This window comes from Micromys minutus (genome assembly GCF_963924665.1).
Source record: "Micromys minutus genome assembly, chromosome: 1".
NCBI lineage: Eukaryota > Metazoa > Chordata > Mammalia > Rodentia > Muridae > Micromys > Micromys minutus.
Genome location: NC_137969.1, coordinates 135980860 through 136008308, shown reverse-complemented (window position 1 = coordinate 136008308; position 27449 = coordinate 135980860). Strand labels below are relative to the sequence as shown.

Genomic DNA, 27449 nt, shown 5'->3' with positions numbered 1-27449 from the left:
TTCAATTCACAAAATTTAAAGTTTCATGTGCATCATTAGTACTGCTTAGGGGAAAATACCAGATTTTTCCATTCCATGACATTTGAAAGTTTATTTCAATACCAAATTGTGAATTAATTTCTATTTATTACTTTTGAATAATGGACAGAAATGACATAATTTCATGTATAGGTTTTTTTCCATATATGAAACAAGATTTAGATGAGAAACTTGCTGTGAGGATCATAACTCAGTGCATGTTGCTGCAAAGAATGCTCAGAGGCCTTAGAAGACATAGAAACAAGACAGACAAAGAAAAGTCTTGAAGGAAACGTTCTTACTGTTAGAAGATAGGAAGACAGCCTTTGAGGAGCATGATAAAATACTTAACAAGATATAGTTGCAGGAACTATGATAGTTATTTTCTCACTGGTTAGAAATTTCTACATGAATAGCATTTTTTCTCTTTTTTTCTGAAGTTTCTATTCATGAGGGAAGTGACAGATATTTTTGTGAGAGTTACAGAAAATTTGTGAGTTTTCTTTTAATTTGATTTCACCCAATCTGCTTCTACATGTCACAAAAGACAGCTCTGGGAGTATGAAGGAGTTATGAAGGAGAACTTGGATGATGTGTGTGAACAGCATTCTGACCATGTAAAATTCAAATATGTCAACACATGCAAACATCCAAAGTCATGGTACAGGGAGATGAGAACTTTGCCTCATGGCTTTAAAAATAACTTAGTCTGGAGTACAGTAACAGTTTATATTAGAGTGTCTGAAAAGTACCGATTCTAATTAAAAAGCAAGTTACTAGCACAACATACAGACTGTTCACTATTCTTTTTTAATTAAATAATTTATACATTTACTTTTCAAATGTTATCCCCTTTTCCGGTTTCCTATCTGGAACCTCCCCTATCCCATTCCCCCTCACCATGATTCTAAGGGTGTTCCCCGACCCACCTATCCACTGCCGCCTCCCAGCCCTGGCATTCCCCTACACTGGGCACCAACCCTTCCCAGGACCAAGAACCTCTCTTCTCATTGATGTGTAACAAGGTCATCCTCTGCTACATATGCTGCAGGAGCCATGGATCACTCCATGTGTGCTCTTTGGTTTATGACTTAGTCCCTGGGAGCTCTGTGGGTCTGGTTGTTTCATATTGTTGTTCTTCCTATGGGTTGCAAACCCCTTAAGCTAGTTCTCTAACTTCTCTATTGGGGACCCCATGCTCAGTCAGGTGGTATCACTGGGACTGCATGCTCTTCCTAGATGAGTTAGACACTGAATGAATTCGCTTTGGTTCTCTCCAATTTCTCCCTTAAGGAAACATTTTTGGGAAGTGTATTCCTGCATCGTTCCACCCTAACTGTGAACAATGAGACAGGAAGTATTAAGAACTTGCTTTACCTATTAGATGAGAAAGTAGGGAAAACCTTAGAACACATAGGTACAGGAGAAAATTTCCTGAACAAAACACCAATGGCTCAAGCTCTACGGTCAAAGATTAACAAATGGGACTTAATGTGATTGCAAAGTTTCTGTAAGGCTAAAGACATCGTCAAGAAAACAAAACGGCAACCAACAGAATGGGAAAAGATCTTTACCAACACCACATCAGATAGAGGCCTAATATCCAAGGTGTACAAGGAACTCAAAAAGCTAGACACCAGAGAATCAAATAACCCTATTAAAAAATGGGGTACAGAGCTAAACAAAACGTTTTCAGTAGAGGAACACCAAATGGCCGAGAAACATCTGAGGAAGTGCTAGACATCCTTAGCCATCAGGGAAATGCAAATCAAAACAACCCTGAGATTCCACCTCACACCAGTCAGATTGGCCAAGATCCAAAACTCAGATGACAGCAGATGCTAGCGAGGCTGCGGAGAAAAAGGAACACTTCTCCACTGTTGGTGGGGTTGCAAGCTAATACAACCACTCTGGAAATCTGTCTGGCGATACCTCAGAAAATTGGATATAGTACTACCTGAAGACCCAGCTATTCCACTTCTGGGCATATACCCCAGAGACACTTTAATACACAACAAAGATATATGCACCACAATGTTCATAGCGGCTCTATTTATAATAGCCAGAAGCTGGAAGGAACCCAGATGTCCTTCAGAAGACGAATGGATACAAAAATTGTGGTACATATACACAATGGAATACTACTCAGCCACCAGAAACAATGACTTAACCAAATTCTTAAGAAAATGGCTGCATCTAGAGAAGGTCATCCTGAGTGAGATAACCCAGTCACAAAAGAACAGACATAATATGCAGTCACTGATAGTGGGATGCTAACCCCAGAGGCTTGCACTCCCCCAGAAACAACTCACAGACTGTATGAAGTCCAAGAAATAAAGAAAACAAAAAATATACATATATTCACAAAACAAGAAGACTTTGACTATTTCCATGTTGCGTTTTGTTTTGCATGTACTTTACGCTTATTGCAACTAGTAGGTTTTCAATGCATACTGGCCAAGCCCTTGAAAAAAATCAAGTACTGACTAAAAAACATATTCACATGGTTTTATGTAAAATTTATTTTAATGTCTGAAAAAACAGTACTGACAAAAATGTATAATTTTAAGCAAAAAATGTTTGAAATCTGTACATTTATCTTTGTTTTGCAAAATAAAGTCGTTTAAAAAATAAAAAATAAAAATAAAAATAAAAAAAGTCAAAATAAATAAATAAATAAATAAAAATGTTAAAAAAAAAAAAAAAAAAAAACACAGGTTGGAACTGGAGGCATCACTGAAGAGTATAGAGTTCCACAAAAGTCTATTTTCTGGTAAATGTAGTTTGGAGTCTGTTAAGTTTCTAGAATTTCTCTACATCTTAGGAACCAAGTCAGCAAGCATGAAGGTCACCTCACAGGCTTTTGGGAGATAAAGGGCTCAGTGGTCTGAAGCGGTGGTTCCTTTTGTAGAACAAGATGAAACTCACAGTTGAGTAGTCTAGTGAGAAGGGCGATAGGGTGTTCTTTCCTGCTTCTTTATAGCAAATTAAGCAAATAAGCTCACTCCAAACTTTTATATTTGTATCAAATAGAAACCAAAATTAGTATATTTAAGCTTTAATCTCAAAATAAGAAACATTACCAAGTTAGACACTAAAGACACACACATATACGAATGCTTCTCAGATTAAAACAAGAACACCCTCAACAAATCCTTTTACTTTAAGGAAATATAACTCAATTCTTTGCTGTATTTGATATTTTCTTAAAATAAAGTTTAAAAAATAAGAAAATTCATCTCATTCTTAACCAGAATCAGAGCTACCAAAATAAAGGAACAAGAGAAAAAAAAAATACTTAAATAAGAAGGAAATACTACATTTCTCTCCCCGCTGCCTTACTGCTGTGTAGGATTCACAGCAGAATGACCAGCCTGCTATTCTTGTCACCACTGCCTGAGGTATTACCGCTATATTTTGCATCTTGATAATTTTGTCATATCATGTAACACCTCAGGTTTCGAAAATGAGGGCAGAAGTTTGAAAAGTATAAAATCATTCTGACATCCCCAAAAGATATATCAGGCTCAGAGCTACCTCAGAGTTAAGTGGGTAAGGCATTAGCCACTCTTTTTAGAGGTTCAGGTCTGTTTTGCCCTGTTAATTGGTGCAGGTGATCCTGGCCAAAGTTTGTAATGCTGGGTCATGCCATCTGCATCATGCTGGGTGAGCGACATCAGAGGACCAACATAGTAAGTGGCAATCCTGAGTTCATCCTTGCCGTTGCTTATGAATCGGCTGCTGGGCTTTGTGTCAAAATTGAACTGCTTTAGTTTCCCTCTGGGAATATTATGAGTGTTTTTTTCCAACAGCTCCATTATGAAAATGAGTGATTAAATTACCAAAGCTCACAAGACAGGACAATAAGAGAAGACTGAAGATCAGCTACTTTAAAGGTAACTAGAAGTACATACGAAACACAAAAGCAAGAAATCCAAAGGCTGTTCATAAAGTATAACTATTGTATAATACCCTTCTGGAGGCTGAATATCACAAATGTTGAATGTGATGTCCAAGACTGTGTAAATCTTCTAAAACTTTTCATTCTCTCCAGAAAAGATGCTAGTTGTTGAAACCAATGATCCTTGAGGTATTTGTATTTGCATGTGCCACTAGAGCATTCTTGATTATGTAGGTCTCTGGTTGTTCTGTGCATCTGAGAAGTGTCTTAATGTCTATCATCTACAAGCTACAGTACGCTGAAGGTTAAAGGGGTGGGGGAGAGTTGTGATAATAAATATGTTGGATTTTTCCAGTGGAGTTAGATTTTTCCATACTTAATTCTTTTAAAAATAGTTCATCTGACATGCTGAGTCACAGTAACAATTATGATTTCTATAATTCTACCTACTGCCTATTCAAGTGTCAAATTACAATTTACCTGTATTTCTATGAGGATTTTAATAAACATTTTAAATGTAGACTTAATATCTCAGAAATAATTGACTTTTCTATCTGCAGAGATGGCTATTGTAAAACTGTAAGTTGTCAGAAATTCCTTTTAACCAATGACTTCCTAATAAAACATTTTCTTATTTGCTAAATTATCTACACAACATTAGACAATGAACAGAAACAACATGATTTGCTCACCCATGGGGGAATCACAGAAAAACTTTTGGTCATTTTTCAATTTCCTCAAAAATGTATAAACACACTTAATTTGAATTAAAAAATTCTGGACATGGAAGTAAAAGAGTCTGCTGAGACATGTCTACAAGATGGTTTCAGTGTCATTTTAAGAGATGGCACAATAGGAACTTTCTGTAAAACTGGATTCCCAAGATTCAATACCAATGATTTTACCCTAATATTGAATACATGACAAATGAGAATAGAGAAAAGTTACAGTAAAACAATTTTATGACAATTCTTCAAAATTGCTTGATTAAAATAAAGACACATGGGCCTGGAGAAAAGCTGCATTGCTTCCTGAGTTTTCTGAAGTTCTGTATTAATAAAGAATAAGGCACATATATTCAGAGTACCTCATCTTTCACACTTGGAAGCTTTACTAAAGATGCTGACTGAAAATGGCACAGAAGTTAATGAAGAATTTCTCATCTGCTACTAAAAACAAAAGAAACATGTTGGTTATATTAAGTAAAATGACCCTGTAAAACTGTTACCCCTAATGGTGGTTTAACACATATTAACATTCAGTTAACATGGCAGTGTGTCCAAACCATAGGTGCTCATGATTTCCAGACATGTCTTCCTCATATTTCTCCCCACCCAACTCTCCACATATCTTCTCTCCTTGCCCTTATTAACATCATATTCTTTCTTTCTCAAGGGTGAGCACATAGTTTTATTTGTAACCGAGAACCCATTAGGTTCTTGTCTCTGGGAGGATAATTAGTTTTCTTCAATGAAAGTATATCAACCACACAACCACAATTCAGGGTAACCTCATACTCATGAATAGTTGAGCCATACAAAAAATTATTTAATCATATTATGACTAACAGATCCAATTACTTTGTTCTCAGAAAAAATTTTGAAAAAAAATGTGTAAGTTAGAAAAATTGATTAATAGTCATACAAAGTACCACACTAAGCTTTAGGTTCAGGGGTAGAAACCTGTACAATTCTAAAATATTATTTACCCAATATTGGCAAATGCACTATAAGAATATTTCTTGCATTCCTGCCATTTTTGGGGATTGATTTGAACAATGTAGATATAAGCAGGTACACACACACAGACACACACAGACACACACACACACACACACACACACACACACACACACACACACACACAAATTCCATTCTTCATCTGGTTTCCTTAGCCCTATCTTTAAATAAAAGAAATATAATTATTAGGCTTCTTTTTTATTGTCATGAATAAACTTACTATTTTTATACAGAATTGGATGCTTCAGGTACTAATCTTGAGGACAATTATCCTGTAGGTTTAGAGTCAATACGTGAAATATCAGTCATTAAAAAATGATATTAAAGGTTCCATGGATTTTGCAAACAGCAAATAGTTCACAATAAATCTTTAAATAAAAATGATATGCAGAATAAATTGAAAATGCTTTAAACTGTAAGGAACAGGCTAGACAAAGTGCCTTAATTCAGTTTTGCTTAAATGCTTTTAAACCTAACTTATGCAAGCTGTCTTATATGTGTATGTTAGTCAGCTGTATAAGTAACCACTCTGCAGAAGCTTGCTTAATTCCTTTACAGCCCAGGAGTGCTCCTGTCTTGCTGCGTATTTGCCAGACAAAGTAGAATGAAACAGGTCAGAAGCAGTGAAAAATAATCGATGAAAGGCCTCCATACTAAATACAGCAGACTTTTGTGATTTGTAACAAATTGAGTACAGTTAGAAGACACTCAAACTAGAACCTACTAGAAAATAACATCAACTACAGAGACAGTTTTTTTTAAAGATTATTTATTCTAAAAACTGATTTATAACTGCACTTAAATATCTTGGTGCTGACCCTCAAAGGGTTCACAGTGTCCATGTTCCTAACATTTTGTTTAACAGCTATTTGAAGTTATGATGACATCTTGTGTCAAGTATACAGTTTAGTAATTTCATTGTGGAAAAACAATTATCTTTTCTATTCAAACCAAAGCAAAGTTCTGATCTAAACTTCTCTTCTTGGGAAAGCAACTTGAACAGAGGTGAGTATGCATTTACTTAGAAACTAGGTTAGGTACCTACACCTTGATAGGCAACTTTTTCCAGAATCAAGAACTTACGGCGAATACAGAATAAAAAAGAATTGGTGCGTAATAAGTCAAAAATTGATACCTTCAGAAAATTTAATAATTAATGTTAAAAATCATTGTTGATTTTGCTATTTAGTACCCCAAAACTTTTCCTAAGGGAAATTTAGACTTAAATTTTCTTCATATTACTGAATCTGTTGGTAATGTGAAGAGGAATGCTCCACCTGACTTCCCTCAGATGACGAGAGCATTTCCCTAAACATCAAGATGCTGACTCTATGACTTCTTACTTTTCCATTCTTATTCCTGTTTCCTTAAATCATAAATTTAAAAAACAATGGTAACGACAGTGTTACTGCAATGCCATGAAATAATTCCCTAGAGTTGACACTACATATGGCGTGTATTTCTTTATCACGGAAGCTGGAATGATACTGTGGATCCTTCTGGCAGCTGCAGCCCTTCCTTGATCACCTACCTGTGAGAATATCCATGGTTAATAATTTTTTTTTATCAAAGGTTTCTCAATGCAATTGTAATGGCACCACTAACTGCTTTTAAGCCATGCTTGAAAATATAAGATGATCTACACTAAAAGTTGTTGCTTTAGGGTCTCAATTCATGCTCAACTGTGTATAAGAAGAGGACAGCCATTTTTAATTAAACACATTTCTATAATCTAGGGCTAAAAATTAAGTCAGGGTATATATCTATCTATATCTATATCTATATCTATATCTATCTAATCTATATCTATATCTATATCTATATCTATATCTATCTAATCTATATCTATATCTATATCTATATCTATATCTATCTAATCTATATCTATATCTATAGCTAATATATATCTATATCTATATCATCTATATTTATATCTATATCTATATCTGCACATACACTCCAAAATAATACAGCTTTCTTCTATATTACTAAATCTCCATCTGTCTCAGATTGTTTAAACAAATTTCTCTGGAAATCATGTCATTTTCTCAAAGACATCATCAGCAACAGACTAAACATTCCTTCTACATCAATGTAGTGGCTTCAAGTGTCACATTAATACTGCTCTTACAAAATACTGCTTTTGATGATTATGATCATGTATGATACAAGCTCAAAGCTTCTTTTTGTCACAACAACTTAAATCAAGTATCCGTTGAACAAATAAAAGTGTGCACCCCATAAAAGCAGAACTTCATCTGAGAAGGAAGGGACAAAGAATGTTTTTAAATATATTCTCATGGATTCCTCTTAATTATAAAAAAGTTCAATATTTTCATATACTGTATGATTTCAACAATATCATACACCATAAATTTAATTAAGTGATTAGTCATAGTAATACTAATAGGGACTAATCTAGATATACAACTGTCTACTACACTTCAATATTGATTGTGTTGAATTATTGCCATGATTCAGGTTCCTGAACATTACTGACTTTGAAACATTGACCGAGCACAAGACAGGGACTCTACCAGATGAGTCGTTCAGGTATGAGGACAATAAGGATGAAGACTAGAGTGAATTAAAGAGCCTGAGCAGATTAAAACAACGTGTAATGCATGAGCATTTTCTCATGGGGGATACTGGAGCAAACCCAATAGTACTATTGTGAGAATGGGAGACTTTTACAGGTGAATTATACAATAGATAATACATTTATTTTAACATGAGTATTTTTCAGCAGAAGAAAATGTAATGTATTTACCAAAGGATTTAGGAATAGGGTATTTTGATGTCAGACATTTACTTGTAAAAATCTAATAACACAGCAAAAAGGAGTATGCATATACGTGGGTAGATATGTGACTAATTTTAAATTGAATTGGAAAAAATTTTATTAGTTGCCAACTTTTATATAAAGGGTCTGTAAAGTATTGGTGTGAAAATAATAAAAAATATAAATGTTGTTTTCTCATCCTAATACTAAACGTGAGAAGTCCAGAATTACATAAAAGAGACCAGAACAACCAAAACTCCATCTCTAAAGGAAATTATTTCAAGAAGATGTAGTTCCTGAATGTTCGTGGATGCCAATAACTGTGCACCTTTCCCCACTGCCAGAATAGGATATTTCCACACATCTTGACTCCCTTTCGCTACAGCCCAAAAAGACAGAACAAGGATTCTCAGATATCAGACTCCTGACTAATCTGATGTATAGGTAAGACACAAAGTATTAGCCAAACAAGTCTACAGTGTGACAAAGAGTAGGAAACACAGTAAAAAATATGTACAGTAAGAAAAATCAAGCATAATTCTTTGCTTTAAAAGATTTCCAATTTTGTAGAAATAAGTACTAATGTTGATAGTCTAAAGTTTTACATTTTAAAATCCTTTTTGTGAGACTTTTTTTATTTGATAAACATTAAACTTGTAAGTAGTCTAAAGTTTTCTTTTAAATAAATACACTTAAGTACTGCATACCACCTATGATTTTTAATCTCTAAGTCTACTCTTTATCTTGTCATATAATAGATGATTTATGTGAGAAAAATAATTCGGGGAGTATCAGTGTGCAACTTAGCATTATTCACTAGACATTTTATTTTCCACTAATGCAGCACACTTACCAAACCAATAAAGTAACTTTTATCTTTGCACTTAAAAAAAGGAAAATAGTCCTTTCAGAAAATAAGAACTCTTTTATATGTCAGCATATATGACATATTTTATATGTCAGCATATATGACATATTTTATATGTCAGCATAGCTTTACATATAAAACTGCCTTGTGTTTTCTTGCAGCTTAGAAAAACTTAATTTCTATTTCTTGGAACACAGATGATCTGGAATGGGATTTAAATCTTCAGACAGGTGATATAGTTAAGTCCTTGCTTAGAAAGCAGAAAGACCTGAATTCCATTCCTATAACCCATGTGGGGAAGAAGAGAACTTAGTGCTGCATGGTGGCCTGTTACTTCCACACATGTTATAGCATGTTCATGCTTATGCACCCATGCACAATAACACAATAACAAAACTTAATAATAAATTAAATGTAAGATTTTGTATCAATATATAAATAAAAGCTTCCAGGATGTGCCTTCTTTAGATGGATTGATAGTACATTAAGAGATGCACAGTGGATTTGGTTTTGCTTTTTATTTCTCTGGGTCTTTTTTGTTGATGCTATAGGATGGGGAGGCACACATTAGAATTGGGGTGAGATGATACCATACATCTATGGAAATATATGCAACAATCAAATTAAAGAATGAAAAATTTTATAGATGATGAAAATTAATGCCAAGTGAACTGATATAAAAGGATACTGACCACTTCATTACTAAATCTTAAAATAAATTTAAAAATGGGAAGAGAAGGTAATTAGAAATATAAATTTTCATAATCTATTTTAAAGCACTTGTTAGGTTTTGAACAAAATCACAGCATAAATGTTAATTCAAATAGTTTGGAACTGATTGAATTCAGTTTCTATCCTTTTTAAATAACCTCTGCTAATCATGATTCTATATTCAAATTGAGTTTTTATTTTTTGACTTTTAAGCTCAATGGAGAAGTCTTAATGTACTACAAATGCTATTTCTGTTTTGTACAAATTATGGTTCTTAGGTTTGTATAATGATTATTTTTGTGTCTAAACAAGAGACAATGAAATATTTTTGCAGACAACAGAAGCAGAGACCCAAAAGCTGTTAACCAGCTGCAGCTGTGTTGCCAACTTGGGGTACAGGGTGGCAATTCGTGAAAGTTATGAGTAGATGAGAGACTTTTTAAATGCCACCCTAATTGGCTATTGAAAGAAAATTATGAACAGTGGTTGATGACTTGGGCTCCTTAGTTAAAGGAAAGTTCCTCACAGCACCAGCATTATTATTCTAATAAACCATCCTAAAATCAGAGATGAAGACAAAAATCAAACAGAAAGCCTTTAGGTTGATCCTCAGATTGTGCAGCAGCCTGTATGGGTTTCACTTTAATGGATTCTAACCATTTAGTCAGATTGTTTTCTATGTGTACAAGAAAATAGATTGCCAAAAAGAGCAAAAGATGATCCATAACAGATAAATGGTTGTAGAAATTTCTAAGAATGTAGGCTAGGAAATGCTAATATGAGTGAAACATTGCAAACAATAAATTGGTTATCCAACATAACTTCGTGGTATAATCTCATTGCAAAGACACCAGATACACTAGTGACAGAACATGGAGAAACCAATTTGATACTAACCAGGAAGTTTTCTCTCTGCTGGCTATTCAAATATTACAAAGGTGATATACAGTCTGCTCCAAGGAAACGTCACTAAACTAGCTGTGAACCCTGTGAACTGAAGAACCAGCTAGACAGGAAGTGTATATTCAGGGGTCTAATGGTGACACAAATGTTATGGAGATCATGAACTGCTTGCTAACTGGATCCAAAGCCTGCTTCCCAAGAGAAAGTATTTGCTTGGTACTATAAATACGACCAGTAACCCATGATTGGGAAGCTCACATGTCCCAAAGGTGAATCTTATATTATTATCTTCATAATAATTTCAAACTTTCCTCTATAGTTTAGGGAATCTCTCAGTTACCACCAGAAAATACTCTTATGAAGAAGATGGTGATTGATGCAGAAATCCATAACTGATTAAAGAGAAAAGCAGAGATTAAGTATCTGCAAGGTGCTCGACCGGAAAGAGTGTATCTGTCATACTCTCTATCCCAATGCTCAGGAACTGCCATGGGAAAGAGGGCAAAGAAACGGTAAGAGCTAAGGGTTGGGAAAGAGTAGAGGGAAGCAATGTCTTCTGGACATTAAGGACCATTGCACTGATGAACCTACCCTGGCTGAGGTTGTTTACCTCAAGAGCTGAAAAAGATCAAAATAGTCTTATTTTTGGCATGGGAAAGTAGCTTAGGCTCCCACACATAGTTGAAGAACAATTGGTAGCAGATGTCTCTTTAGAAAGGACACCAATTTTGTAAAGGGTTGACCTCTGGTAGGTTGACCATGTTCTAGTTAATGCCTTATACTTGTGAATGTGTACTCAGCACATTGGACTCAATAAAAAAAAAGACATGAGTTGAGGAGGGGTGGAGCATGGAGGTCTGAGAGAAGCTAGGAGGAAAAATGTGGGATGCATATAATCAAAATACAGCATTCACACGAAGGAACTCTCAAGGAATTACTTAAAAGGATTAAAAGTAACAACTATTTCCAAAATTAAAAAGAGGCAACAAGCAAGGTTAACCTAGCACATGAATGCATGCCTGAAAAAAAAAAGGAAGGATTTTAAGATATTTTTATTCTCACCTTTTGCTTGACACTTTAGGTTTTCAAAATTAAGATTAGTTTTAGCCTTTGCTTCAGTATTTCACAAATAATTAAAACCTAAAATTTTTTCCCGATATTAAAAAGAGTCTTTTTATACAAAACAAGCAAACAAACAAAAAAACTAGTAGTGAAGTTTTTTTTCAAATGCCTTTAAAATGTGAAATGATAAACTTGTAAAAAAAATGGAAGTAAGAGAGGGAAAGGCCTATTAAAATGTAGCATATCACTACACGAATATGAGTACTTATATGTGCAAAATAAAAAACATATTTGATAAGTATGATGATATTTTTAGACTATGAGATGCCCACCCTTGTTGTTTGTATAGCACATGTAAATCTAATAGTAGATAAGAAATAGTAGTAGAAATTTAATATTTCTTCAGTAAAAATTTCCCCAGTAGAAGTATAAGAAGTTCAAGTGACATTGTTTGCAATTACTGTGTATCTAATTAACTTACTAATATGTATTCATGGTACATACTATCCATTAAAGTTGTGCTTTAAAGAAGAATTCACTGAGTAAGACCTACTCAGTAAATCTAATTTAAAAATCTATGTACCTTTTCTACTACCTGATTTGAGATTTTAGAACAAGCCCCTGAATAATGATTGCTCACTTTTACTTAGATTTTTGGTATTAAATCACCAATTTAGAACAAATAAGCAAAATTGGACAACTTAAATTTTTAAATAAAACAAAATCTACTCTATTCCATTAGCTTTTTACTTTATAGAAAATCAAACAAAAATGTCAATAACCACACTTAATTTTCTTACAAATATTAAGCTAGAGGGTTGGAAGTACTTTCTTCCTTCTATAGTCTGCTTAAGTACACATTTCTAAAATCTTTCTCAGCATTGTATCTAACAAAACTTTTTCACAACTCTCCCTGGATGAACTATAAATATCTTACTCCCCATTGTATTTTATGCACATGATGAGTGATGTGAAAGTTTAAAGATAGTGCATAAGGAAGGCAGGTCTGTGTAAACATAAGACCTCTACTGTGTTGGTGGAGAGGAAAAAAGCTTTCCTCTGTGAGGACAGTGCTTGGCAAAGTCTCACACAATGTGAGCCGTAGGAAAGACAGCTAAGAGGAGAGGTCACAAGTTGCTAATAGGAGGCAGCATTTGTGAATTTGCTTTCAATAAGATAAGGAGTCTTTGGAGATTGACCTAGACTGCATCTTAACAGATTTGCAGAATTGCTTTTTTGAGCGGTGATGTTGTCTAACAGATCACTGAAGTATGCCTTTGGCAACTATTCTGAGAATGGAGTTCGGAGAAAGAAGTAGAGAAGAAACTAGCTAAGGTCGCCTTAGCCAAAACTCTGCAAAGAAACCCCAGAAACTTGAACCTAGAGGATAACAAGCAGATGCTGAGATCAGACTCTCTGTTGTCCAAAGTGTGTTAATTGGACTAATAGGCATCATCAGAAAAAAGAAGCAAATCAAAGCAAGCATGGGTAATCGAATGCTCTTGGCAAGGAAACACAGTCACCTAATAAAATGAGGGAGAGAACTGTGAGAGAATCGTGATACTTGTCCCATAAGGCTAAATACATATTTTACTCTTTACGGTTGTTTGACTGATAACAGCTTGATCTAGAATACTTTGAATAGGATGGTGCAAAACCAGAATTTTATTGGTTAAAAACAACACACTTCAAATTTGAACTTCAGTGTTCCCGTGGTCTAACATGTAGTAGAAGGGTACTGGGTGGTAAGAAGGCTGCACATGAATGTCAGCCATGTCTTCAAGAGAGTAATCAACCTGTACTTTACCACTGGCTCCATGGCCAGCAGTTTTGTATAACATGTTTTGTATTCATAACCCACTGTCATGTCTTCAAAATGCCACCTATGTCTCCTGGACACATGCGACCACCCTGTTTTACACTTTCTCAATAACGTTCAGTGAATTATATGAAAGTCTACATGCTACTCAAAACTAGGCTTTGTAAAGGTTATTTTATGCAATTACAATGCAATATATGTGTACTAAGAACACTTAAACTAAACTAAGCTGAGATGAAAACTTCAGTATTTTTCATGCACTGAATCCACTAATGGACTTATGGCATTTTAACTTATAATGACAGAATTGCTATTTGATTACAACCCAAATCAAGAAATCTCTGTAGTTACGTCGAGTCACTGGTGAGATCTATCAGTCTAGAATTGAACATTAAAACCTAGCTATCGGTAACTAATGCTTAAAAACATGACTACATGAGATCACCTAGGTAGAGAAGCAGTGACTTACTAACCTAGGTTAGGCCCACATGAAAATGAGAGGGCATGCAGGTGAGGAACAAGCAGGAAAGAAAGCTAAGTAAATCCAGATTCTGAAGAAAGAAAGAAAGAAAGAAAGAAAGAAAGAAAGAAAGAAAGAAAGAAAGAAAGAAACAAACAAACAAAGAAACAAAGAAAGAAAGAAAGAAAGAAAGAAAGAAAGAAAGAAAGAAAGAAAGAAAGAAAGAAAGAAAGAAAGGAAAGAAGGAAGGAAGGAAGGAAGGAAAGAAAGAAAGAAGGAAGGAAGGAAGAAGGAAGGAAGGAAGAAAGAAGGAAGGAGGAGTTATACTCAGGGCAAGTAAAGAAAATGTTAGAGGAATGTGGCCAACACATTCTCCACACATCACCTAGCTCATCACATTACATTATTCCTATGGCTCAGGACATTTCATTGAAAAAGCCCTCTCTGAATAAGTAGGCAAAGATCTACATCTTCTTCCTCTATATCTCTGCATCAAAGGGTGGGCCTTTACTCATTAATCTTCAGTATCACATTCATCACCACAGCCTCACTTCCTTGCCCTTCTGCTTATCCCTAAGCTCCTCAAAAAAAATAGATAAAAAAATAAAAGAAGAAGGGTAAGGCTAGGACCAGAAAGCATAATTACTAGAAATTTGTAATACATAGAGCAAGTGGAAATCGAGAAGATACATTTATATAGAACATGTACATTAACAGGTTCAATAATAACTTTATGATGACTATCTTACTACAGTCCTCAAAATGTGGAAAACGAACAAAAAAAGAAAAGTGTTGCTAAGACTGAGGAGAAGTCACAGACAAAACCAATGGACAGAAATCATATGGAGACCTAAGCAGGCAGACACGACTAAGGGCAGATCAGTGCTCAGTAGAATCCCAGAATGAATATAAATATCAAGATTTGATATCAATAAGGATCAAGACTATCCTATCAATTCTTTCTTTTCAAAATTATCAAATAATCCAACATAATGTTCTTCCCTCTATATCAACTTTACTGAAATATTAGAAGGTAGTAACTAGTATGCATAAATACACGTGTTCTAACTGGTTGCTGTATCTCTCTTAGGTACAAATAAATTATTATTCCATTTCAATGAAAGTTTAAGGATTCTAGTGATGGCTAGGCTCAGTATTTTCAGTTCCTCTCTAATGACTAAAGTGCCAAACTTATGTCCTGGGATGAAAATGGAGCTGGCTGTGGCAGTCACAGGAGACTGTAATTCAATACACTGGTGAAACATTCTGCATGAGTGATTGCTAAAAGAAAGTATCAATTCCCATTTACTTTGTCTCTTGTTGACACACTGTAGTGGTCCCAGTCATGATCCTTTTAAAATGGATTGGTGGGGAGCTGTTAGGAAATGAACTGAACCCAAAAAGATGGTATTTTGTTGTTGCCTAAATTTGATTCATTTTTTTAGAATTTAATGCCTTGGCTGTTTGAGATGTAGGATCCAAGAGCCCGACTCACACATTCCAGAATTAACTCTATCATTTGTCAATGTGGCCAATCTGGCTGAAGTCAATCAGTTTGAAATGCAGTCCCTTGAAGACCAGGATCTGAACTGCATTGAAAGACCAAGAGCCATTTTATTTTTATGTTTGGCAGCTGGACATAGATGCAGTCTTCTTCAAGGATGCCTGCACCATCTTTTTCTAAATGCTAACAAAAAAATTTTTGTGCAGTGGGAAAGTATCAAATCATTGGCACAAGGTATGCAAACCTTCTGCCAGAGTTTTTAATTTCTAAAATATATAAAGTACCAACAGCTCTCCATGCTTTACTGATGTCTTGGTGTTGAAATTTCACAGGTACATAATTACAATTCCTGTCTTGGAGTATATAGCTAAGGCAACAAGCTTTATGTGTTCTTTTGTGTCCTATGTCTAGCTATACTATCTTCTTTGCACCTCCCATGGTGATAGACTTCTTTTACTAGGGCTCCTGAACTGTGTGCCACTGTGTAGATGGAGATTGTCTAACACCTTCTACAGCTTGTGTCAGGGAGCAGCTATGCAAAATGGGAAGGGTTCCTCTGTTGTCAGTTTCTAGAAAGGTAGCAGTATTTGAACTGCTTGGCGACTCTTTCTACGTGTACACTCTGAAGCCCTATAAAGAGAACTCTAATGAAGGTCTCATGCTTTTAAAGGGTAAAACAGATGATAGACTACCATTGGATGGTGCAGGCCACACGGTCACATTTCAGTAGAACTTAGTTAATTGTAAGAATTCTGAGTCCAAACCTTTAGTAGTACAAAGGATTAACTGGGGAGGATACTTCAGAAATCAGTGTATGTGATGGAGCAGGTGTGAGGAGTTTCTCAAAATAGAAAGGATGAGGGAGATAAGTGAGGGAGAGGGAGAGGGAGAGGAAGGGGCAGAGAGAGAGAGAGGAAGACAGGGAGGGAGGGAGGGGGAGGGAGGGAGGGAGCTGGAGAGAGAGAGAGAGAGAGAGAGAGAGAGAGAGAGAGAGAGAGAATTTTGGTGGGTAGGTAGGAAGTAGGGAGGATCTGGGAAATACTGGAGGAGAGGAGAAACATGATTAATATATATTATACTTTTAAAAATTATAAAACAAACAAACCAGAGAATAGAACTAATTCTACCATCCTGAATGTACACCCAAGGGAGGTCTCTTGAGGGAAAAGGAGACACAACTGTAGATTATAGTGTTAGGAAAAATAAACAACACCGACCCCTCAAATCAGTTGCCTTCTCTCATGTGTGAAATTCAGTTTACATATATTACATATTTAATCTCTTATACACAATATCATATAAAATCAGACTGGAATAAAAAAAAGAATTCTGAGTTCAGGTTTTGCATCCCTCCCCTTGGTCATGACAGTTAAATATTTTAAATCAGTTTGAATTTCATTTGCAAACTTTATGTATCACATACAAACATTGAGACAGGTAGGCTATGTTGTATGTGGGTATGTGTTCAAACTCCCGTTCTTGCTTATGGAAGTTAAACTCATTGAACTTGGCCACATCCGTATTGGATTCTTCATTTTCAGGTGCTGAGAAGTCATGTTGTATACATGGTGCAATAATTTTGCATATATACTCTGCATAGTTTTTACACCATTCCCACATGTCATATTTAACTTCTCTGTGACTTTGTTCATATGTCTTCTCTAATTGGGATATTCTCCCAGTCAATTCATTACTTTTTTAAAAGAAATAGTATAACCTAACAAATCTAATCTAGAAATATTCTCTGACTCTAAATATTCGATATTTCCATTAAATACTGCAAAAATCTCACTCCTAATCATTTTTTACTATGATTAAGCTATTTGTGTTTGCTTTCTCTACTAAAAACTGTATATTCCTTGATGTCAGCATTTATTTTGTTCTACATTATATTATATTATATTACATATCAACAAAGCTTTCCTGAATTAAACAATTAAATTGGATAAAATATGCATCATTTCAAATTGAATTCAACCCACGAAGTAATTTGCCTTAAAATATATTATCTATTAATTCTTAAAGTTGCATAACTAAGTAACTTTTATTTAATATGAAAATTTATGAAAAATTTCCGGTCATTGTCAAAACCAATTTAGTTTATAAGTATTCATGTTTTAAAAATTCAGTGTCTATTAAGAATTATGACTGGGGTACTCTAATGTGATGTGTTAGGAAGACAAGGCTTTACATGTTGATATATTATGTATCTTAGCTTCACAAAGAAAACTGATATTTTGTTAATTATATATGATTATATACTACTCTCATACATTGTGTGTGTGCTTGTGTGTGTGTATGTGTGTGTGTGTGTGTGTGTGTGTGTGTTTGTCAGTGTTTACCCACAGATGTCTTAGATAACCAATGTTTAACTGCAAGCACCCACATGAAGAAGCATCTGTAATTTTGATTCTAAAGGATTTTTGGCCACTCTGGGTTCTACACACAAGTGCCACAGACTTACATACATACAATCAAAAATCTGACCTCATAAAATGAAAGTAAACAAAACTCTAAAATATTACAAGCAAAGATGATATCTAATATGATTTATATGAAGTTAATAATTTTAATAAGTAACATCTATATTTTATTATATTTAATGCATAACATATGTGAAGAAAATGTTTAAATGTTAAATATTCATTTTAGTTTATGACTATTATATATGGAAAAATGTATTCTTTTTACTGGATATTTTGTCCAAAAAACTGTTTTGTTTTAGTCACATAAATAATATAAGCTAGCTCTTCTTTTCCAATTATTGATTATAATCAACAAGGAGAATTAGCTCAGATATTGATCCAGGCCATCTGTTTTGTTTTGTATTGAGAAGCAAAACACTAGAATTCCTAGTCATTCTCTAAGTATCTTATTTGAAAAAAAAAAAAATAGAGATCTCCAACCTCTGAACTTCTGGGCCTAGCACTTCTGTATACAACTTCAGGATTGTCAGCCCAGACAGTTCTCCTGTGTGAGGACACACTAGAGCCCACTTGGTCTTCTCATCCATTGAAAACCAGTATCTCTCTTTTCATTACCTTCTATGTATAAAATCCTGCCATGCCAGAAAGAAGCAGAGACAGCTATCTTAGCAAGTTTCCAACTGTGAAATCTGTCAACTACCTGATCTGCTGATTAGAATGTTACCCATCCCCCTGTATTCTTGGTGTCCCATGTATTACATGCATCTGTTGTTTTCCCAGAAGTCACATTGACTGTGTATAATCCACAGTTCATTATTCCACAATGTATCTAATCTCAGCTCTCATTAGCCCAGTCCCACTTACCTGTTCATGAGGTTATGGTATAACATTTATTTGTCCAAATTGAAACCAGAGAAGCTGCAGGGAAATTCATTGAGCAAACTCTGATTTTATGTTTTATATTGGTAAAAGAAAGAAACAGGTGTTTGATTCATCCCAAAGCATATGGCAGAAATACCAGAGGTTCTGGCTAGCATTATGAGGAAAGAAATGACTTGTAAAATTAGGAATATTTAGAGTTAGAAGCCCGGTTGCCATGTCAGAGTGTCCCTGTTCTGTGGATATCTTACCTTAACTTCCACATGTGCCATAAGTACTGCAAAGTTGGTGAGGTGGTTACAGGAGCATGTAGTATGTGTCTTGTTCGTGGTCAGGAGTCGACAGCCTTGTGTTGACCAATAACCTGTCATTGTGCGTTTGGAATAGCTCCAAAATGAACAGTTAGGATTGAAATTTTCCTCTGACTGCTATGATGGAAAAAAGATCAATAAAGACAATAACTATTTTACAATCGAGTAAATTAAGTAGGCACTTTCTCTACCCACAGTGCAGCCTCACACTCTATCGTGATCACCAGAGAGGTGTGTTCAGTACTTCACTATTAAGTGGCCTCATCAATTTGAAGCAAAATTGATTACCTGGTATTTATTCTATCTGACTAGAAGGAAGATTACTATTTTCCAAAGCTGTTTATACGAAAATGATGTTACTAACACAGTTTTGGGATTGTATCAGTTTTCAAATTTCAAAGTTTAAAAGAAGACTATTGAAAAAAAGTTAAGAAAGGATGATCTTTACCTTACAGTCACAACTTCTAGATTATTATATGTCCGAAAATGTATCTTCAGACTCTGACAAGACTGCTTATCTACTAGCATAGAAAATGCTGTCTGGTTCAATAGAATGCACTCCAAGCATTTTTAAAGACTGTGTGGTACATAATTAGAATATATAATATTATATTATGTATTACATCTAGGTGTAGTATTATTTCCATTTGGAAAAATTAAAACATGATTAAAAACAGACGGCTTATTTATTTAATTTTTCTGGCATATTTATGAATATTTCTGAACACACTCATGATTATACTCATTAATGATCTATTATATGTTAGATAGCAAATGAATACTAAAAAAATTAATATACTTAATGTTTATCCATAACAGATATAAGTAGTGTAGAAAATGAGACAAGACATTCTCTTACCTTGATGTGTTTAACAGTAAACACCACAGGATCAGCCAAATACACTTTATTACTGAATTCCTTATTTATTGCCGCTGTAATAACAGGGGAGTTGACGATAACTGAGTGATTTGTGGACATAGCTTCTGTGCCCAGCTTCATACTGGCATTCTCCGTAGATAAATAAGGGCCCAGGTTGTTATACAGAACAAAGGCCACTCTAATCTCTCCTGAAATAAATGCAAATGTGAGTTAGATGTTGGAAGAAACAGAGAAGTTTCTACACTCTGCTGGAGTTTGTAACCCCAGTTATAATCTAATATTATGTATTAGAGTATAAAATACACATTCACAGACATAAAACCAAAGTACCAAGCATCTGATGAGGAAAGCAAAGTTGGATTGGATGGAGATCCCCATATATGATTTCTTTAAACACCAATTCGGAATCTGAACTTTCTTGCCATGTCCTTAAAACTAAATTCAAGATGCTGCCTAGACACAGAACCAGTATCCAGAACCATAAAGGTTCTACACCAAAATGCAAGATCATCTCTTTGCACTTTGAAGAAAAATAATGTACTTAGCTTCAAAAACCATAAAACAACTATAAGGAAAGTTCCCACCGGAAATTTTATTGATTAAATCTGCAAAATCAATGACAGCAACTCCTGGAGGCAGGGGCAGCATACTGGAGGTTTTTCATGCAGAATTTTCCTCATGTTCAAGTTCTGACACTGAGAAGTCTTAGAGCAAACTCTAAATCTAAGCAGGAATTGTCTACATTGAACATGACTGTTGTATTGATGGTCCAGTAAGTAAGAGGGAGGAAATAACAGAGAAAGAAGAAAGGGTATGTGTGGGGAGGAATAGAAACCTCCTGCGTGACAGATTTACGATTCCAAGCCATAGAGCAATAAATAGAGAAAAGTTCAAAGCACTGAGCACAGAAACAAACTTCCAGAGGCTTTTGGGTGCTGAGGTGGGAGAAGGTGGTTGGAAGAGAGAGCACCTTCATGGAGATTAGGAGGAGGATGGGATGGACAGGAAAGGGGATAACGTCTGAAATGTAAATACAGAGAACATCCACTTAAAAAAGAAAGAAAGGAAAGGAAAAGAAAAAAGAAACAAACTCCCACTTACCATTCCGGCCATTTTGTTTTAACGTGTTTGCTGAAAGCTGGATTGTACTTCCGTGACCCGTGTTTTCTGGGAATTTTAGATCTTCTAGGTTTCCTTCCGTGCTCAGCCTTGCAACTTCTAACTCTGTTTATAACACAGAGGCATCAGTGTTCTGGGAGAAATCTGCTGGAGCTACAAGAATTTCCTTAACCTCTGAACTGTTTCTATAATCGGAATTTAAGAGTTCTTGGTCTACTTGTCATGTTAAAGGCATTCAATTTGTTCAAAAGTATATGGTTGGTGTTTTCACTTTATTTACTAAATAAAGTAAGCAAAGATGTACAAAAACTATGTAAAAACTTTGAATGTAAAATTATCAAGCCTAATACTTAAAACTCAAGTCCAAATCCTTGTACATTTGCCTTTCTATTTTAAGTTAATTTTGGAAATATTTTCTATATGAATTATGTAAAAATCCTCTTGCACTCCGGAGATGTACCGTCATGTCAATATTGATCTACCTACAAATTCAATACAATATAAAACAGCTTTATCAAATCTACTGAAATAAAATTGTCAGCTACATCCTAAAACACAGTAAAAACTGATTTATACTTATTCAAAGGGATGATATGATTTCCAAGCATTAACATCTTCAGTCAAATGATGTGTTTCTTTCTTTTGGAAGATAACTCAAGCACACTAAAAAGACAAATAATCCTTGATTTGCCAGGTCAAAATAGTAAGGAGTATAAAACCTACATAAATACGTGCCTACATAAAAATTCTACAAATAAATCTCTTGGAAGTAATCTCTAGGCAATACACCGAATATTAAATGCCCTGTGGAGGTTAACATGCATGAATTCTGATCTTGTTTAACTGCAAACTATCTTACTTTGAAAAATAGAATAACATATGTCCTCCAAAATAAAACATGGCTCATGACTGGGATGTTGGATTTTTTTTTTCTTTTCCTGCTACACAGGTGACTCTGGACCATCTGCCTTAGCAAAGGTCACTTACGAATATTGTCTGTGTTCTCCCTGACAATGTCCGTCTTCAAAAGGTTATCGGCTAACACGAAAGCACTCTCCTCCACAGTGTCAAGCAACATGGTGGCTGCTCGTAGCTGGTCACTTGTACTCAAGTCTCTCCAGGCATTCAAAGCTTGTGGCTGAAGGAGGTTGTTAACTGTCTCCACCATCGCCTAAGAGGGGACGAAAAGAACGGCAGAGGTCTCTAGTGAACCCGCAAGGCTGTCAGGAATCCAAATGTACATGCTGCCCAGCAAAGAGCAGCAGTGTGCACAAGATGACTATTGTCCCAGCCTCCCCTGTGACATGCTGCTGTGGAAGCATTCATTATTTTTCTGAAAATCCCTCGCTGAGACTTTGCAAGCCTGCTGTTGTCTTCTTTTGAAGAACAACAAATAGTCCCGTGCTTGCTTCTCAGAAGCAACGGCAGAGGCTTCAGTAAGACTATGATCACATAATTAAATGATTTGGCTGAGGAAGTAGCGGCTCATAATTTAAACCAACAAGTTTGCATCCTCTACAGAAAATCGTTCTCTTCTGTTCATCTCCGTAAAACCAGATGCTGAGCACAGCAAAGACCGAATGGATAACTCCATGCAGGAGATGCCAGGGACTTGTTGCCTATAGATTGTGGACTCAGGCAGCACGCTCCCCCCCCCTTTGTCATATTCTCCCCTCCTCCCTTACTCTCAGTCAGCTACAAAACATCAGAATGAGAAAGCATCAAAGCATTTAGACCTTCAGTCACTCTGAATACATTGTGTGGTGTGAAACCTTAGCACTGTTTACCACTTGGGAAGAGAGTAAACTGTTGGACATCATTACCTATGGCCCTGAGGTATTTCTGTTTTCTTTACAAAGCCAGCAGTAGGTACATCCACACATAGAGACAAAGTACCACATTTCTCATTGCTGCATGCAGAAGAATAATCTCTGTAGCTACCATTTATATATTCCCCATGGTTTCCTTTATGTGGTAGGTTACAAAAAGAAAACAGTTCTCCCGTGAAGTCTTGGGTTTCATTCAAACACAGAAGCCAGCAAAATAGAAAAATACAACACCTGCCGTTTGAAAGTGATCATCCTGAACCCATTCATTATGCAGCATGCCTCTGATGCAGATAGAAAGGCGACTAAACAGCCAACATAGACACACTCTCTAGGCAGCACACAAGTTTTAAAACAGGATGCACATTACTGACACGTTGGCAAAGGGACTGGCCGAGATGGGAGTCAGATCCTCTAAACTGCCGTATTTTCTTCTGGCCGGTGTTTTCATGGGAACCAAGTAACAACTGTTAAAAAATTCAGCTTCATAATGAAACATCTTGGCTGCCAATTAACACCAGCTTCAAAAACTAATTTGCCTCTTAATAACATTGTTTTTTTTTTTTTAACCTTGATATTTTTCATGCTATCCCAAATTATGGGCACATTGACATCCTTAGTCGTTTAAGTGGAAGAGCCTTACAATCTGTGTACTTTGCATTAATAAGTACATGCATGCACACTTCACGGACCACCAAAATGACCTTTTATGAACTTAAACAGTGAATACATTTGCTTCGTGTGCTTAGCTCTGTCAATGCTTTCTAGGTTTAGAGAATGAGCTAAAAGTCACACAAAACATTTCCAGAACACAATAGCATTAGCTGCTTTCCAGGAAATGCTCTGTGTGAATAATGCCAACAGGATATGCCAGAAAACAGGCACCAGTAGATAGAAATGAAACGTCAAATGAAAGTTTAGGTATTTCTGACGATAAAGAGCGAATGTGGACATACTGAGTGGAGGGAATATTAATTCTAAGATTAGATGTCCCCCAGAATTCATCAGCAACACTCAGATAAGTTTTGAATTATCTTTGATAATTATTCCTTGATATTATTCTTTGATAATTTCAAAGAATTGAAATTATCCCTTGTCTTGAAAATGGTACAGGCAATTTTAGCTATGAATGACCTCAATGATCACAAACTAATAGGACATTGATTATTCTAATCTTACCTTAAGGAATGGGAAATGAGAATATAGTATTTCTGTGCTGTCCTTCGATGGACATTTTAGTCATTAATTTTAAAATTGCCAAATGATAAAAATAAAAAAAAAAAATAAACAGAATGGCCATTTTTAACAATGCATTCCAGCAGTCTTAAAAACGACACATTTCAAAATTCAATGGATAAGCAGACAGAGTGCATAGATGAATATAGAGAACAGCAATCCAAACTTCCCAACAATGAAAGCCCAGGAACAGATGGCTTCACTAGCGAATTCAACCAGACATTTAAAGAATTAATATCAATTCTTCTCAGGCTGTTCCAAAAAGGTTCAAGAGGAGGGAATGCGTCCAAATACATTTTATGAGTGAGCATCGCTTTTCTGATACAAAAGCCTGACACAAGCTACACAGACCATAAAACCACCAGTCACATCCCTGATGAATGTGGATGCATAATTCTTCAACAAAAGGCCAGCAAACCAAACCCAATAGCACATTAAAAGAACCATCTATTATAACCAAATGTAATTTATTTCTGAGATGAAAAGATAGTTCAACACATAAAATAAATTGATGTGATGTACTCCCTTGGTATAATAAAGGATAATGTCACCTTATTATTTCAATAAATGAAGAAAAAGCATTTAACACAATTCAGCACTTTTCGTGATTAAAAGCCACCAACTAACCAAGAATAAAATGAAATGACCTCAAAATAATAAAGGTCATCTCAAAAAAGCCTTCCCCTAACATTAAGCACAGCATTATAAATTTAAATTTTTGGCTTGTAAGGTCAAGAGTAAACTAACGATGCCTACTGTAGGTGCTTCTATTCAAAATAATTTGAGGCTATAACCAGAGCAATTAAACAAGATAAGGGAAATAAAAAACTATCTAAATTGATGGAGAAAGGGTACAATTATGTCTTATTACAGATTATAAGAATATATAAGAACTCAAGAGACTCTATTATGAAAAACAAACAGTAACATAAAATCTATGAGAAGCAGCAAATTCAGGTAGTTGAATACAGAATACCACTTTAACTAAAAACTGTGCCTTTTGATTAATACCAATTACTTCCCAGCTATCTTTGCTTTGCAATTAAAGAACTAAAGATGAAATATTTTCATAAGAACAAATTTTGAATACAGTTCAGCAGTCCGATCTTCCCAAGCATGGAGTAGCCTTCAGTATTCAATTAAAATTTGAGCAACATAAATAATATGCAAATTTTCTAAAGAAGAACAGAGTAAAAGTGTTCTGTTTATGTATATATATAAAATCTTTAAGAGAGGTGAGTCACTGCTTTCAGTTGTGCACCCCCATGCTCCTCCAGACTGTTCTGATCCTATGGGCTCACAGATAGCCCTCATGAAACTTCATGCTACTCACACAACAAACCCAAAGTCATGCTCTTCAAAGGGTAATGTGAGGTAGGAAGAGGGTTGATGGATATGTGAAAAAAAATATTAAGGCTTAGGGAAGGAGGTAAGAGGGATATATCAGGATGTGTGTTAGTGTGTGCAAGCACATGCATGGATGAGCATGTTCAAGCATGCTTGTGTGTGTGAAATTGTCATAAAAATGTAAATCAACCACCTACTAATGATTGCAAAGAAGTATTAGCGCAAAGACTGATGAGTTTCCTTGGCTTATGTCCAAGTAGAAAACTTGGAGCCATGTTGCTAACACTGGAAAATGGAAGTAGTTTTTCTTGTGCCTTATATACAAACCAAAAGTAATTATAGTTTAGTGTTGTATTACCTTTGATGTGGTATTGTAATGTAACACATTGAGGGCAAAAGGAGTCTCCATTGAGTAAGTGCAACCAAGACTGATCCTTCAGTTGCTATAACAATGACATCCTAATGAGTCCTGGAAGGAGTAAATCTTCTGCAATGCTGACTGATTTTGTTTGTTTGATTAGTTAGTTGGTTTGGTAATTAGTTTGTTTGATCCAAAACAGGGTTTTTCTGTGTAGTAGTGGCTGAAACTCCCTATGTAGAACAGACTGGCCTGAAATTCATAGATCTGCCTGCCTGTGCCTTTCAAGTCCTGGCATTAAAGAAGTGTGCCACCTCTGCCAGGCTTGCAGTGTGGTCTTAATCATTCAACCTGTTACAAGACATAACCTCTAAAGAATACATGACTTAATAGCTTCAGTGATAAGGGAGTGGGAACCCATGAAACCTTGGAGAAATACGAACATAGACTCGCAGGCATGCTGACCCTTCTCCTACAAGTCAAACAGCACAGCTACACCCACTAGGAAACCGCACATCAAGGTTCACTGTAACAGTTGTCCTTACCAGGCATCAATAAGAGGAAAGACCCTGGGTCCTGTGAAGACTCAACGCCCCAGTGTACTAGAATGCCAGAGCGGGGAGAAAGGAGGAAGGGAGGAAAGGAGTTAGTTGGTGGGTGGGGAAGCACTCTCATAGAGGCAGGGGAGGTGAGAGAGGAAATAGGGGATTATAGAGGGGAAAACAGGAAGCAGGATAAAAAGGAAAATATCCAAAAAAAAAAATCAGTAAAAAATAAAAATTTTTAAATGTTAAATTATAGTTAAACTGGTAGTTTTGTCAATATTCAGAATAAAAGAGAGCATGCTACTAAAAAAATACTGATTAAATTTTCAAAAAATGAATGAAATATTTGTTACCACTTAATGGTCAATTAAATAGCCACAATTCTGTGGTGAAAAAGAATATAGGTACTTGATTTTCCTATAACATTTATGTACTTGTTAAATTGTTATAAATGAGAACATCTAACCACAAGATAATTTTTAAACTGAGGTGCTTTAAAACTGAGTGGACTTCCACTTGTTAGTTTTCATAAAATTAAGCTTATATGTAGCTTAAACAGTAATTGAATGATGAATAAACATTGATTTTCTTTAAATTTGGGTAGATTCTTGAACTTCACTTCAAGGTACAACAGGATTCACTGGTTTTTCTTTGATATTTTAGATGGAAATTTTAATTCTAAGTGAAACAAAATAAGGTTGTCTTGGCTTTATCTTATAAGACCTTCTATTCTACCTGTTGTATAGAACTTTATA

The 27449-nt window shown here is 35.3% G+C and overlaps 1 protein-coding gene across 24 annotated transcripts in view; it reads right to left on the bottom strand.

Annotated features, from left to right (window-relative positions):
- ADGRL3 (adhesion G protein-coupled receptor L3) overlaps nucleotides 1–27449 on the bottom strand; it is a gene marked incomplete at both ends in the record, with an annotated part of 454743 nt that overhangs the window by 103709 nt on the left and 323585 nt on the right. For 23 of the 24 annotated variants that reach the window (XM_080935836.1, XM_080935841.1, XM_080935830.1 and 20 more), the window contains 4 exons: nucleotides 19324–19500; nucleotides 20243–20451; nucleotides 21365–21487; nucleotides 22370–22553. In XM_080935836.1, coding sequence (XP_080791962.1) covers nucleotides 19324–19500; nucleotides 20243–20451; nucleotides 21365–21487; nucleotides 22370–22553 — 693 coding nt within the window. The remainder of the gene's footprint in view (nucleotides 1–19323; nucleotides 19501–20242; nucleotides 20452–21364; nucleotides 21488–22369; nucleotides 22554–27449) is intronic. The other variant, XM_080935849.1, reaches the window with a different exon arrangement.